Source organism: Chelmon rostratus, chromosome 20 (assembly GCF_017976325.1).
Source record: "Chelmon rostratus isolate fCheRos1 chromosome 20, fCheRos1.pri, whole genome shotgun sequence".
Taxonomy (NCBI): Eukaryota; Metazoa; Chordata; class Actinopteri; order Chaetodontiformes; family Chaetodontidae; genus Chelmon; species Chelmon rostratus.
This window is the reverse complement of record NC_055677.1, coordinates 9,410,181-9,426,371: the sequence shown is the minus strand read 5'-3', so window position 1 is coordinate 9,426,371 and position 16,191 is coordinate 9,410,181. Positions and strand designations below refer to the sequence as shown.

General features: G+C 43.3%; 1 protein-coding gene across 1 annotated transcript; it reads left to right on the top strand.

Annotated features, from left to right (window-relative positions):
* The first annotated feature begins 6,960 nt into the window (after positions 1–6,960).
* Positions 6,961–12,246, top strand: si:ch73-206p6.1 (phospholipid scramblase 1). The gene is made up of 7 exons (XM_041961580.1): positions 6,961–7,010; positions 7,612–7,701; positions 8,498–8,540; positions 8,634–8,854; positions 9,040–9,201; positions 9,720–9,881; positions 10,350–12,246. The coding sequence occupies exons 2-7, from the start codon at positions 7,633–7,635 to the stop codon at positions 10,377–10,379; spliced, it is 687 nt and encodes a 228-aa protein (XP_041817514.1). The 5' UTR covers positions 6,961–7,010; positions 7,612–7,632; the 3' UTR covers positions 10,380–12,246.
* Positions 12,247–16,191: the final 3,945 nt, after the last annotated feature.

Below are 16,191 nucleotides of genomic sequence, written 5' to 3'. Positions count from 1 at the left end.
ATTACCACCACACTGTCATGGCTTTCTGTCCCATTTTACCTTGCATACACCCCCACCCCCTCCACCCGCAAGACAAGAGGGTGGCACCACAACAGCTGCATGTTCTGCAGCTTTGTCCATTTACAGCATATTTCATAGTCTTCATGGATTTCCCCCCCATCCTTTAGTTGTGAAATGGAGACCGCGTTGTAGCGCAAAACATGGAGGACTCATTTTGTGGAGGCAACTTGCAAGCATAGAGGCACAAAACTAAAATGGAGAGGGGGTGATTTCATGTTTTGGAGGGGGAAGAGAAGGCAGTAGTGTAGGGTTGCAATGCATTCTCTCCTCAAACGTGGACTTGGAGCACCCTCTACCCATCGCAGGTCAAAATGCAGGCCCACTCCAGAGTCCTCCCATTACTACGTCTGTAATTGTCTGGGAGCCAGGCCTCGCTCCTGCGCTCCCCAGAATTTTAACAGAAACCATGAGAGGGGAGGCTTCTTTAAAGGCTTCATCAAGTGTGACCAACCGCCGTCAGCAGTAACCCATGTTATACAGGCCGCAGTTATGACACCCTCAAAGGGCTGCCCCCAAGGAGGCAGGCGACAGGGAGGGGGGTACAAGGGGAACAGGGCCTCAGAAGTTTCCCACCTTCCCTTGAACCGCAGCCGCACACCCTCGGCGGGAGGTGGACAGGGCCTGCTTTGAAAAATAACACCTTTGTGATCCCCGGTGTTTGGGGATGGATCGTGGTCTGCAGATGGCTCCGGATGCTCTCTCCACGGACGGATGGGAAAGACAGAGGGAAGGAGAGCAGACTGAGCTCATCCATTTTCCACCTGAGACAAATGTGTTTCAGAAGCCTGAGAACTGGAATGTCCAGAAAGATTCCAATTAGTGGGATTTCCAAATATGATTTTAAGTTATTTTTGTTGAAGCTTCAAGATCACACGCTTCAACAAAACAAAATAGTCCATGCTCGGTCACGCTAACAGCACGTGCGAATGTAATGCTGAAGAGCTGACGCACGACAAAGATGCTCCACAATATGGGCGGCAATTAAGTCATACGCGGAGCCGCCATCGTTCTGAAAGTTCACACGTGTCCTGCATGTGGCTAGCTAATGGGCATGAGCGCAAAACTAAGAAGCAGACGCAGGGACCGAGAGCCAGCAGAGTTTTGTGCGGGGGGGAGTAAATTATTACAGGCCCAGCAATGGTGACAGCGTTTTTCCCTCAGTCTGAGGGAAGAAAACAGCGCGCTGAACTTCTAACCCCAGATTCTGAAATCATTTTTAGCTGCAGTTGACAGTCGGTAACCGGCACTTGACAGCGAGCTCACGAAGGCTGGTGACGCTTGCCTGCGGCCCAGCGGGCTCCTCGTACGATCCAGCCCTCTGTAAAGGTGATCGGCTGTTGTGCTGTTTTTCTTTCCCTCCTCTTGGCTCTCACTGTGGAATAAAGCAGGTTGGATCCCTTTTCCGCCTCATTTGCATCTTTTTCCCTTCTTGTTCGGCTGCTAGCGTCACATAAAGATCAAAAAGTCCAAAGGCTAATGTCACAGTATGAACATCCCCTTTTTAGTGACCAGTTAAGGGCCAATAATAAATATCAGTGACAAAAATGATGGATTTCATTCGAGCGGAATAGCCGGACTTCTCTCGGTAATGTTACTTCTTTTAAACTTTATGCACATGGGCCTTGTCTTGGAAGGTTTTCTACCCACAAAATTTAATGTGATGATTGTGTTACAGTATTCAAATAACAACTCAGCTTACAAAGTCAGCGTGAGTGCCAGCCTGGGAGCTCAGTGCAGGAGACAGTGCCTCGAGAAGGCTTGTGTTGCCTCCAAACAGCTGTGGTGCCTCCTTTGTGTTATTTGGAGGGCCTGTTGCCCCGGCTCTATTCAGGGCTTTCACACCAGTCTCACTCACTTCTCACTCCCTGGGTTCCTCCTCACAGGTCATAAATTAAGCGGAGGGAGGGGAGGCTTGAGATCAGAGGAAAAAAAAAAGATCAGTCAGGACCTCATTTCAGTTCGGTTTTTATCAGGCGTTCTGCGATATAACAGCGCGGCAAAGACTGGAAGTTTCACGAGCAACAGTAAGAAGCGAACCTGCAGCTTGGAGGGCGATTCTCTGAAGCAAAGACAAGACCGTGGATCCGTGAGTCGAGACGGAGCATTTGGGGTTTATCCACTTGGGGCCACACTGCTGTTGACACTATATGTTATTTTAATGAGTGTTGCGGCGTAGTGGTTAATGTGGCCACAGCTCATGGCTCAGAGGTGCTGTGCATATGTGTGTGTGTGTGTGTGTGTGAGAGAGAGAGAGACAGAGAGATGGTGGGGGGGGGGTCACAATATGGTTATAGTGACAAGCGCTGGGATAACTCATACCGCCTCTCCTGTCACAACAAAGACAACTTGAAGTGAATGAGGTCAGCAGCGACGTACTTTACGGCGGCTGGAGGAAGCTTTTGGTGCTACAGACTTTTATTTTCCTTCATGTGCTCAGAAGGACTTCATTCTCATTTCCACCATTCAGATTTTTTTTTTTTAAATGCATCATGATGGACATATTGTATTCAGTAAGGTCACCATACTCAACCCAGCAGTGCATACTGTGACAATGACTTAATGACATCAATAGGGGAAATATTGCACAGTTCAGTGGCTTGTATTGCGTGCTATTATCCCTTTGTGAAACAGAAAGATCAAAATTATGAAATATCATGCGACACATGTGGGATCTATTCAGCAGTATCACAAAACTCCCATTGAAAAACGGTTAAATGGCTTTGCATGAGGCTGTGTACAGAACCATATGGACGCCTCCACATCTCCTCATTTCATACATGTTTCTTTTGACATCAATAATGCCTCGGTATCCAGTGGCGTTTGGAACGCATCCAAAACAATTATAAAGTTGCCGTGGAAACTGAGGTCCTGTGCCAGGGTGAGGCATACTGTCTCCGCTCAGATAACCGCATGGAAAGTCACAGCAAACAAAGCACTTGACAGGGGTGCAGAAATGGGAGAAATAAAAAGAGGGAGGGAGGTGAGGGATGGGCAGAGGTGAAGAGACAGAGACGGAATAACAAAAGCGGCGAATGTGGCAAATTTGGACATCCACAGATGATGAAAACATACCCGATCGATTAGCATTTTTTGTGTGTGAGTGTGAATTGCAGGCATATTGCTTTAGAAAAATTCCTTTGATGTGGACATTTATAAGAGCAATTCTCCAAACATCACTAGAAAAAGTCAGATTTAGTGTTATGCTGAGGTTCATTTAAGGGTTAAGTTTAGGCAGCTACAGTAAGACTGTGTGTGCGTTTGTGTGTGCATGAATGAACATTATCATGGCAAAACAACACACAGCCTCAGTGACACATGCAATTTTGTGTGCGGAACATTGGGACTGGTGTAATGTATTGTAACCTTATGCTAACCTAATGAACAAGAGGATGAAAGCGGTGTAATGGAGGCATTTTTACATTCATCTTTAGGCTCCTCATTATGCGCCGAATATGACAGCCTCGTTAGGAGTGCACGAAAGATTACCCATGCGGGTAAAGAGCACCACCTTCACGCAAACACACACACCAAAAAAAAAAAAAAAAAAACACAAACACACAGACAAAACAGGTAGGAATGCAGGGAGCAGAGACTGTACGATTGGTTAACACACACACACACACACACACACACACACACACACACACACACCAACCCCTGGTGGGAGCAACTGGGCTCTTGGAGTCAGAAAGACAATCTGACTGGCTTTCAAAGACCCCCTGACTGTCCGGTCTGTTTATTCAGATGGGAGCACAGAACGCCACCATTTCAAAGTCATTGCATTACTTTGTTTTGATCTCACTGATGAAGAACATAAGTTTCAGCGCTTCAGCTGGACAGTTGGGGTGATAAAACGGGCCCTTGACACTACCAAGACATCGGCTTGATTTGACATAGCGTGTTTAAAGCTTAATTAAATACATACGTAAAAAATAAAAATATATAGCTGTTGTAGAAATAAGCAGAAATTGAATACATTTCTTTATTTGGACAGCAGAAAACACACTACTTACTGCATATGCAGTGTTTTCTAGGCTATGTCAGGTCACTGTAGGCAATTACTGTAACATGAATCAATTAAAAGGTGTTTTTAGTCGTCTGTGCCTGAAGTGTCAGCAGATCTGTGCGCGAGTCATCATTTGTTCTCATTAGTGTTTCGTGGAGAAATCAGTAGCGCTTGAGGAAATCAGGTAATTTGTATACACAAATAAGGATGCTCGACCCAACAACGTCATTTCATTTGTAACAGAGTAGTAAGTGTATTTGTGTGTGTGTGTGTGTGTGTGTGCGGTGTGTACATGAGTGTGTGTCTATTTGTGACCATTTTGTTTTACAGTGAAAAGGCAATTTCTGCATTAGTCTTAGTAATGGCCATGAGGCCGAGCATCATTAGCTCAACACTGCTCTCCAGTGGACACAAAGTATAATGACTCACATAAAGTTCAAGTGCACATCTGTTGTGTGTAAAGATTTCTCTCTTTATCAGGTAGTTCTGCAGCTTATTTCAACTATACAAACCACCAAAGCCTTTCAGATATTATGGGATACAGCGCAGCACAAGACTGTACAAATTAACTTTGAAGATTTGATTTGTTCGGCTAATTATTACATGCAAAATGTGAAAAAGGTTATGGAGGTGCTCAGGAAGCTCATCTTTCGGTTGCACGAGTGACAATGCAGTTTCTAGTCTCAAGTTTTTGCTTTTTTTTAAACTTCTTTCTCTAGATGACCATTAACATTGATCTTATTGCACACTATCAGATTTGTAGATTAATAAAGTATCTATCTATCTATCTATCTATCTATCTATCTATCTATGAGGATACGGACCCTCAAGCTAAAAGGGTGATATTTTCAAAATGGCAGAGCGATCTGGTGAAGAGCTGTCAAAATAATTTCGGATAATTGACAGAATCTCCCGTCAAAAAAACAAAAAAACAAAACACAAGATGAGGTGATTCACTTCAACAAAACAAACACTTTTTAGACTCCATCTAAGCTTGACGGCCTCCAATATGGCTGCCAGAAGGTTACACCATCTGAAAGTCTGCTACCTACAGCCGCCTTCCTGATGACAAACTGGGCACAAAAACAAAACTAACAAGGTGAGGATGAAGCTCACACAAGCAGACCATTCACAACTTAGCTAACACACTTAGCGTCATACCTTCCCATCTTTTCTTCCAGGAGACCACGCCAGCATCTCCCTATAAGACACCGTGCCTTTATTCTCTCACTGTATCAAGCTCCTGTTATATTCTCTAACGAGTGCAACCTTGATCTGCATGCAAACATTTCCAGATAACTTTTACCTTCATGTCTCTGTTGCTTGTGTGTGCAGCCGAGTGACATGCAGTGCAGCCTTGTGGTCACAGCTGTTAACAGTTATTCTCCCACTGCATTGTAGGGACAGCAGAACTGTGGTCTCTCCCATAACGTGCAATTTGCTAGAATACAGTAGACGCAACACATACATTTCTTGACATGCGATAGTATAAATGTAACCTTAACAGAGGAGCAGGGCTCTCAGACTTTGTGTGTTGTATCTAAAAATATTCCACACATATATTTTGTGTGAATGTGTTTTTAGGATTTTTAAGTGTTGTTGTTGATGCCACGCATGTCCCAATGACCTGCACAGACGCATATTCTGACTGTAAGGCGGGGTTATAGGTGTATCTGCAGGGACATCTTAAAAACGTGAATGGGCTTGGAAGCCTGTTTAAGTTCCATGCTAATATTAATGTGCATATATACAAGAACGTGTGTCATCTGCATACTGTGTGACCTACATTCATGACACTGCATTATCCATTTAAACACACTCAGGATTTATTTACACTGCAGCTGAGAGTTTCATTGTTGTATGGGTGGAAAACTTTTAGACCCGAGAACACTAATAAGCTCATCATAAACTGTGAAGTAATAACATAGATACAGTAGAAAACATCTCAGTAATAACACGACTATCTACAAAGATGCAACAAAAGCTCATCTCATAACTTAATTGCAGCTTTTAAAAAGTATTCTTGCTGTATGTGCCTGGAGAAAAAAGGCCTCTACAACAACATCGTGCTTTAACGGATTGATCAATACAACACAGCGGAAAGAGTAGTTCCTGTTAAAGGACAGAATATCGACTTGAACCGTCACTCATCACCACACAGAAGTGATGTTTTCTTTTCCACCTCTGCTTTCATGTGCAGATGGGTAATGTCTGCATGAGTGTGCACGTGTGTGGGTGAATGTCTGGGTGTGTGTGGTGGAGCAGGTGTGGAGAGGTAGGCAACAGATCTTCAGTTTGGATTCCATGCTGTACAGTATTATACACTATAATCTTGAGGTGAAAATATATAAAAAAAAGATTTTTTATATAGTCATATGCCCTTTTAATGAGACAGAAACTAATTTACAACAACAAAAATACATCAAAAATGGCCCCACTGTGACTGACAATGTTTATTATAGGCCTTGCTTTTGTAAGACATTATGCTGGGCATGTAATGTGAGATAATACTGCAGAACCTTTTCACTCTGCTCTGCTCGTCTGTGTTATTTGTGGCATCTAGAATATAAAAAATTAAAATCTGATCATTTATCATCACCATAAGTATTTCTGAAATAAACACTCTGAAAAAAAGCTATTTTAATGTGTTCCTATTAATCAGAAATGTAAATTATTGCCCTGAAATGAACAAATCAATGCACTGTGTATGCTTTCTTTCCTGCAGGCTGTTTAGTTATACAAATTGGCACTAACTCACAGTCTGATATGTTCTATTATATTTTGTTCTACTCCGCTCTGTTCAGTGCTGCTCTATACTCCCGTGTTATCATTGGCGCATGGATATGGGAAGTACGATGACGTCGACCAATGAGATTATAGGTTTATTCCATAGTCCTGGTTCCGGAGTGGCCTGTTATTGTTTTAAGTGGCAGGTGAAATATCGGTGAGTAATTGTGATTGTGATAGAACAGTCGCTGGTGTCGTGGCTCAGATGAACTGTGTTTATTAACCATGAGCTCGTCGCTTTTAACAAGTCGCCGTCTCCTCCGGAGGAAAAAGTAGGCGCGTCAAAGCTCGGCGTGCGAGCTCCTCGCCAGCACACCGAACACCCACAGGCAGTAAACATCCCGCTTTGAGCACAGTGGGTCACGTAGATCCGGACTGACGCGCCGGAGACGGCCGCGGCAGCTTGTGTCGGCTTTGGGCCTGTTGTAAACAAACGGAGTAAGAGGATCTCTCTCCCGTCAGAAGCCCCGTCACTTCCAGATACGAGCCAGATTATCCGCGTCGCCCACCATGTAGGGTCTGCAGCCGCCTCCCCGCGCCGTTTGGCGAGCTGCTCGCCGAACGGGCGCACGGCCGCAGCGGCAGAAAGGGACAAGCGTGCTCCGACACCTCCTGTTAGCTCTACAGTTCAGCTCAGACAGAGAAACACTGCGAGTGCTGTGCATCTGCTGCGATTTGTCTCCATTTGTTTATGAGTGTCACCTAAGCGAGCGCAAGATGGCGCTATATCTCATTTAAACCGTCCCATTTATCAATAGGTCTCCCTCCAGTCTGCCAGCATGAACATGTACGCTGTGCCCAGCCCGGGAATACCAGGCTGTCCACCGGGACTAGAATACCTGACTCAGGTAAGGCATGAAGGTGTTTGACACTATCACATTCCCATGCTTTAAATATTTAACAGCAACATGCTCAGGAGACAATATCAGCAGCTGGTCCAGTGGCACAGCGGAAACTCAAGAAGCAGGAAGCCTCAAACTAACTACTTTTAAAACACCTTGCATGTGTGGACACAGATATTATAATGCACTTCTGCAGACTGAAAGTCCAGAAACCTGTTCTCAGTGCACATGCTTTTAGGTTGCAGTATTTATATCTGTGGTGTTTGGGAAGTGCACAACAGTGTCCACTGAAAAGTCCAGTGCATATGTTCATACCCTGCACTGCACCACAGGGCTAACCTGTTTCAGCCAGTGGCGGACAAAGTACTCAGATCCTTTACTTAAGTAAAAGTACTAATACCACACTGTGGAAATACTCCTCTACAAGTACAAGCATGTAAGTATAATCAGCAAAATGTACTTAAAGTTTCAAAAGTAAAGGTAAATATATTATTTTTTTGGATTTATGTTTAAGGTTGAGCTCATTTTAACTGCTTTATATACTTTTGGTTGCATAAAATGGAAACAAAGTACAAGTACCTGGAATTTGAACTGATAAATGTGCTTTAAATGTTACATTCCACCACTGATTTTAACAGCTCAGGGGCCCACGCCATCTTTTACTGGCCGGACGCACAATGTGAGCATGTTTATGCCAACTTTTCTTTTAAACCCTCGCCTCCAGCCACACCTCCTCCACTGAACTGCTGCACTTACGAGGCTAAAATGCATACCTTTGAATCTGCTGTGTGTGGTCTTCCAGGTGGACCAGCTGCTCATCAAGCAGAAAGTCGAGCTCGTTGAAGGTACGTAAGCACTCTGAGAAAATGCACCATCGATGCCGCTGCCTCTGCTCAGTTCAGCCATGACACCTTCGCACATGTTGTCCGTCCACGCAGCCCTCGTTGGTTTCGAAAGCAACAACAAGTATGAGGTGCGCAACGTCATGGGCCAGAACGTGTTCTACGCCGTCGAGGAGAACGACTGCCTGAGTCGGCAGTGCTGCGGCCCCATGCGCTCCTTCACCATCCACGTCCTGGACAACTTCGGGCAAGAGATCATCACCGTCACCAGGCCGCTTAAGTGCATGTCTTGCTTCTTCCCTTGTTGTCTACAAGAGGTGAGTCGCGCCCCCTCTACACGTGCTCACTTTATGTCCCTGAAATTACAGCGCTCGAGGCGGTTCACCACATCATTGTTGTTTACGCTCGATGGCGTCTAGTTTTACACGTCCCTTTAAAACACAATCTCTTGTGAGGATATGACTACAAATCACACTCTCCTCTCCCGTGATTCCCCCCTCAGCTGGAGGTGCAGGCCCCCCCAGGTAACACGGTGGGGTATGTAATGCAGCAATGGCACCCGTTCTCACCTAAATTCATCGTAGCGAACGAACACAGCGAGCCTGTGCTGAAGATCCACGGGCCCTTCTGTGGATGGAGCTGCCTTCCAGATGTTGACTTTGAGGTGAGTTTATCTAAACATAGAAATCCGTTAAATCTGTGAAAACATAACAGGACGTGGTAACATTCTCGCCCTCTGTACGTTTTTTTGTTTTGTAAGGATCCTCCTCGTGCTCTGAAGCAGGAAATATGTTTCCAATCAGAGCGGGCTGTAGCTCGGGTGAAGCTGCCGCACAGGGCACGCTCTTGTGTGGTACAGTGTGGCCATTGTTCCACGGCTCAGCTGGTTTTATTAGATTGAACTGTGAAGGGGATTTGGGTCAGTGATACAGACCTTTTACCAGACCCGGAGGAGGGGTAACTGAAGCATGATATTACCATCCCCGTTCTTCCTTAGCTGCTTTGAAGTCATCACGGGGATACAAAACTCGAGTTACTGTGGCAGCGGGCAAAAAGACAAAACTGGACGGGATTATGAATCGCTCCATCATCTCCCTCCAATAAAAGCAAACAAGTTTAGGGGTTGATCTCTGTCCTAACGCAACACATGCCCGTGTTTCTCTCCTCTCTGTAACTCTGCAGATTTTGACGATGGATGAAGTCAGTAAGATTGGGAAAATCAGTAAGCAGTGGACAGGACTTCTTCGGGAAGCATTCACAGATTCAGACAACTTTGGCATCCAGTTCCCCATGGACCTGGACGTGAAAATAAAGGCTGTAATGATCGGTGCATGCTTTCTCATTGTAAGTACAGTAATAAGCACTTCTAGTTGTTGATCGACATGTCAAAGAACGAGCGCAAGTACTTGTAAAGCGAAAGTCCTGCAGATTCTGTTTTTGCAAAATCGGAGCAACTGTATCCAAAATGTGGCTGATACAGATGCTGCAGCCTCATATGACCCAGCTTTCATGTGGAATTATGTGTTTCTCTTCACTGATGGTCAGAAATTTCATGTACCTACCACTTAATATACCACTTAGCCCACATTTTGTGGGGAATGTGACCTGAAACAACCCCAATCACTACAAATGCAAAACAGCTTGTCAGAGCTACTTTCCGCAGTAGCACGAGTCACATTTGCTCAGATGCTAAATGTTTAGGATGTTTTATTTGGCAGTGACATATCGGTGATTCTGCACCTCGGCTGGATCTGTGTCAGTTTAATGCTCGTGCTTCTCTTTTAACACTTCCTTCTTCTTCTGTCCACACAGGATTTCATGTTCTTTGAGACCACTAACTAGGAGCCAAACAGGATATCCATGTAAGCGTACAACATTCCTGGAAACAAGGCCACAAAGCCATAACGATCAGTCCAAGATGCCCTAACATTGAACAACCTTCAAGTGTTTGACATTTAAAGAAAGTACCCAAAGGTACCTCAATGTTACAACTTTGCATGAACAATGAAATAGAAGGTTTGTTTTGGTCTTAGCTGCTCAGGTTGGTTGTTAAAACAGTGCAGTGTTTTTAGAAAGCGTGTTTCAGGAGGTTTCCTTTTGTGTTAACATCATGGTCGCTGAGGTAATCTGGGCCCAGACCCTTTAGTAACGACTAAAACAAACAAACAAAAAACTTGAAGGATAACATCCATATACAGTAAATGAAAAGGGAACACCATTACAGGGAAGTGCTATTGTACAGTTTGTGCAAGGAAGATTGTTGTGGTTTGGATGCAAAGGGTTCAGGCACATAGTACTTGTGTAATTTGGTCATAGTGAAGATGTTAATTTATATAGAGCACTATGCTTGTAGCTATATTGTGTGAGAACTGAAGGACTCATGTAATGTAGTAGTTTGTAGTTCAGATATTCAATGCTCTTATTTATTGATTTATAGTCGGTCTGTTTACTTGTCAACATAGAGCAGTGTGTGTGTGTCTGTGTGCTCCGCGCAAACTCGTGTGTGAACTGAAATCATAAATTATCATAAGATTCAATCATATTTTTGCTGCCATAATAATTATGCATTGTCAACCCAGAGGAGGTTGTTCTCGTGGGAACAGATGGGTTATGGCTTGATGTGCTGTCCTGGCCTTGTCCACAAGAGGGAGCTAGCTTTTCATGTAAGAATAACCCCACACAGCTTATGCCATAGGCTTTTAATATTAATATTAATGTCTTATGACATTGTATGTTTCTGGACAAACTCAGGTTGATGCATGCTACTGTATTATAGTGTTGGATACTGCTGGCTCAAAGAATTACACACCTGCACCTGATACTATAAAGATAAAGATTTTACTTTTGGTTATGTACATTCAGTCATCTAAATATCAGTTTTTGCATACATTTACTATATCAACTCAATTTTGACCTTTCTCATCGTTCTCTACATGTATCAAAAATGCTAAAAAACTTAATTTCCATGAAAATGGCCACTGTTATTGCGGTGCACCATGCTTCATTGTAAAATTTAAATATGAGTATGACCATCAGTCTGATTAGGGACGGTTAAGTATTGTAGCAACGACGTTATCTACTGTGCTCTTTTGTAGCATTATGATAAAAAGTGTTTTTCTCCACATGTATGTCATGTGTGGTTCTGGAAAATGCAGAAAAATAAAACATCCATCTTGAGTCAATTATGAACAGATATTAAGTCTTAAAAGTCTTTTATTTTTGTAAAAAGTATATTTACCTGCCAGTTAGGAGAGCTGATATTTCCAGCGTAGAGTTAAGTTTTCTTGTGTCAATGGTGTCATATTCTGCCTTTAATTCATACGCTGACTCTTGTTTGGAGAATTACCACAAGTGGATTTATCTCACCCTTTATGAGCAACTTGATTTTAAGACTTAATGTATAGTCCAGTGCTTTAGATGGATGTTTTTTTGCAGGCTGTTCTGTTTCCATGGCGTCTTGTTGAGAAACTACTCAATTTAAGTACATTTGAATTGCAATCTTTCCATTTAGATGAACCTGATCATTTGACGTATCTTGTTTGGTTGAATGTGTTAATAGTATAAGATGCTGGTGCTACATCCTCTGAAGGCTCTTTGATTGTGTTTAAAAGCCAAAAATTCAAGTCAGAATGTGATACAAAGGGGATTTAGCTATTCCCAGTCAGTTATATATTGAAAAAATAGACAGTTTAAGTACTTATTCTTCTACTTTTGCACTAATACTCTTAACTAATAAAACATTTAGTCATGCAATGATTGAAGCAACCTCTGAGCTAAGCTTAAATTGTGCAAATAGTCCTTGGAAACACTTCAATAAAAAATAATATTGTGATGTGTGCAGTTCTTTTGATTTTTGTTTCTTTAATTACCAGATCCATTTGGCATGAAACACTGATCCTCAAAAATATTTGCTTAATACTCACTATCAGTCCTTTCGATGCAGCTTGTAACTATGAGTGATGCATGGTCAGAGCTTGGAAACGGCCATGTTAAACCACCGGGTCTTGCCTGTTAATTAGTTCAGTTCCTGCCTACTGTAATTGCCACCTTCACCCTTTTAAAGCGATTTTTCTTGTGAAATGTTAATTTTTCTCTTATTTTAAGAGGGGCGCTGAAAGGAATCTGGCGTGCAGAGTAATTGATTGGGCCGATTACATCAAACATAGATGTCCTTGAGGGATAACATGAAAAAGGAAATGAGAACATTTAATTTTTCTGCCTTTTCAAGTAAGCCGTTAACCTGGAGCAGTTAACCTTGGGTGTAACCTGAAGAACTCTCATTTAAAACGGCCTTTTTAAGCTTTTTTTAATCACCCATCAGTGAAAAGCGCCACTCTGGGACTGAGTAAAGTGCAAGGTTGCTGTTTCTGCACTTTGGAACAGCTCGCAGTAGTTTTTCACAAACTGTCCTGTCTGAGGAGCAACAGCTCCTTTTCCACGACAGCGTTTTGGAAATATTCTCCAATGTTTTGGCGGGGCTGATGTCAGCGCGTTCACGGACATCGTCAATACTCCGCCGCTTTGAGCGCTCATTCTTATAGTCCTAAACATGCGAGACCACAGCTTGCATTTAAATTTTCACACTGCATTATCTCAGATGTTCTGAAGAGCTGAATTTCGGTGAGTCATGGCAAATGCCACATTTTGGGATAATGATAGATTTCACACATTGCTTGGCGTGGTTTTCTGGAATACATGATGCAGCAGTGCTATAGTTAATGAAGCTGTGGTCGGAAAACAATGTGAGCTGTGGAGGCGCGTACATGGATAGGGATGGTTTCTTCTTTCACATTTTTACTACACGGCGAAACGGCTCTAGGGACGGCAATGACTGCCTGCCAGTTGATCAGTCTTTAGTTTATCGTCATCATCTATGATCACTCATCACTGGGTCCAAATTCTAACTCGTTCAGCGCTGTCATTTATAGTCAAATGCCTGCAGAACTAATGGCATACCCATCAGCCTCAGCCATACTTGGTGGTCATGTTTGGTGGTATTAGCATTTTGCTGCTTGCTGTTCCATTTCCTTATAAAAAGAATAAATGTAGAAACAGTGGTTCCCACCGATGGTTGCCATTTTCTCAAAACAGTTGCTAATGGCTAATTGGTAACTGTTCCTATTGAGCTGTGCACAGTATGACAGACAGTCTTGGAACATACTTGATTTTCATTCCAATTACTACAGAAATTCATAAGAAACGAAACTGAAAGGTGCAGTCTAGTTCTCCTGTTTCTATACCAAAAACCATGACTTGTTCACATAAAGCTTTCTTTTAGCTACATTTTCCCTTGTTTCCTCTGCATCCTGACCACCACCGGTGCTTCATTAGTACCATAAAGTGTTAACTCTCACCCCACTGACCCCACATTTCAATTAACTTCACTGGGAGCTTTCTCTACAAACAGTCAGTGCAGACACAGCTGTGGTTCGCAAAGATTAATGTTTAACTCTGCAGGGTTTTTTTCCTCTTGAGCCGACTCAGGAGACTTCCTTAGAAATCAGCCTCTCCAGGGGTATTCTGTAACAAACTGTTCATTTCTGGATTTCCAGTAATTTTGTTGTAAGATAATATGTTACTGAGCAACTCTCCACATTTGGTATGAACTCAAATTCCGGACCGCGCATGAGTGATGTCACTGATGTCATTGCAGCAGTGATTTGCTGGCTGAGACGTCCCAGACGGGGGGAAAACCACAGATGTTTTCTGCAGCTACAGTATGTGGAGCTCTGTTTTGAGCAACATACCATTTAATTGACTGCCCTCATAATTAAACACACAGTGCAGCTTCACAGCCCATAAAATGTGAGATAATTCTGTGTTACGTGCCTTTAAAAACGACACGATTGATTACACGAGTGAATTTGAAGTCGGGAGGTGCAAGAAAACAACGATACAAACAACTTTAACGTGCTTTGCCTTGGTGAGCGACACTGACATGTCAGCTGGGGCAGATAGCCGGCCATGTATCATCATTTGTTTACACAACTGGCACATTCAGGAGCCGCGGGCTGAGGTTCTTCTATTGTTTGCGCCATTGAATTGCTGGGTTGAAGTACTGCCCAAATTTGGGGGTTTGGCGAAAGACCTTAAGACGAATTTTAAAAGATGGCTGATTGCGACTGTTTTATGTGTGTCCTGTAACACAGTGCTGCGGTCGCGATAACAAATCAGTGAAACCAAAGCTTTAATGGAAACTATGTTTAAATTCTGTTTCAGGCCAGCGCGGAACAAAAAATACACTCCTGCGATTGTTTTTGGAGCCCGACACACACTGAGAGCTGACTACTGACGCCATACAGTATCTGGAATTCCTGGTATCTGTGCTTTAAACCCACTTTGACAAACAAATGGCTAAAGCAGCATCTGTGCAAACGCAGCCAGGAGAGCACCGTATACACACAACTGGCGGACAGAGAGCAGATGTAAAATGTGAAATGGGGGATGGTTATTTACTTTTACACCAGCATTCGTGAGAACGAATCAAAAACTGGAGACATTTTAGTCTTTGGCTTAGTTAAAGTCGGGGAAAGATCATAGTTTTCATTTCATTCATATTGAAAAACCAACTCAAAGGTGACAGGACACATGGACTTCTTAGTATGAGCCAAAACCTAACCTTTAACCTCAAGTGTTTAAGCAGCTAGTCCTAACATGCGGGACACAGGACCGGAATCCAGGTCTGTGGTGTCAAAAGCCCTGAGCTAACCGCCCGCCCCCGACCTCCTCCCTGTGGCTTCTGGGCACTATAAAGATGTCACCCTTCCTGGACTGGGAAAATTGTCATTCAGGCAACGATCATGCACCCGCCAATGTATCTGGCAAAGCAAATTATTAGTGTTGAAACAAATTTTTAAGGTGATAAGGTGGTACTCTGCAAGGTGGACGAGATCACACGAAGTCACGGGACGTGAGAATTCATATTTCGCCAGGTTTCAAGCTATGTGCTAGTGGCAGAACCACATTCGACCAATCAGCATCCTATGAAGCACGACTGGCAGCTGCAGGCAGACATGGTTCAGGTGTGCGTGGAGTTAGCATAGATGCTGCTACAGCATCAGTTACATCAGAACTGGAAATAATTTCGTCATTGAAAGTAGAGCAAAAGAACGGCATGGAAAAGATGTTTTTGCTCTTTTCCCGACTGGCCTCGGCAGGAGTCCCGCGACAACATATGGTTTGTTGATCTGATTGGTTGAAGTCAGCCTGTGGTGATAGACAGATGGTTCACCCAATCACCTGCCAAGTATTTTTTTGAAAGCGCCTGCCTTTTTCCAAACAGTTTCCATCAACGATTTCCCAGATGGTGCTGAATAACAAACCGAATGGTACGTCAGGTTAGGTGGCACTGGAAGGACAGGATTAGTGCAAGGTTGGATCCCTCTCTCCTTAACCTACTTCTGGGATGTTTTTGGAAGCCTTGTGGTTTCAGCATGGCCGCCTAATGATGACATTCAAATGAAAGGCTAGTAAAACAGCTCATTATGTGTAATTTTGAAGGAACACTGCCCTAAAACTCCAGTCTATCCTGTTGAAATGCAAATTTATAAGACAGAAACTCACATAGGTTTGAGAATTGCAAACATCTTTGACTGTGCATTTAATATATTTTGCTGATCAAATCTTTACAATGAACTCATGCTCGTAGACTGAG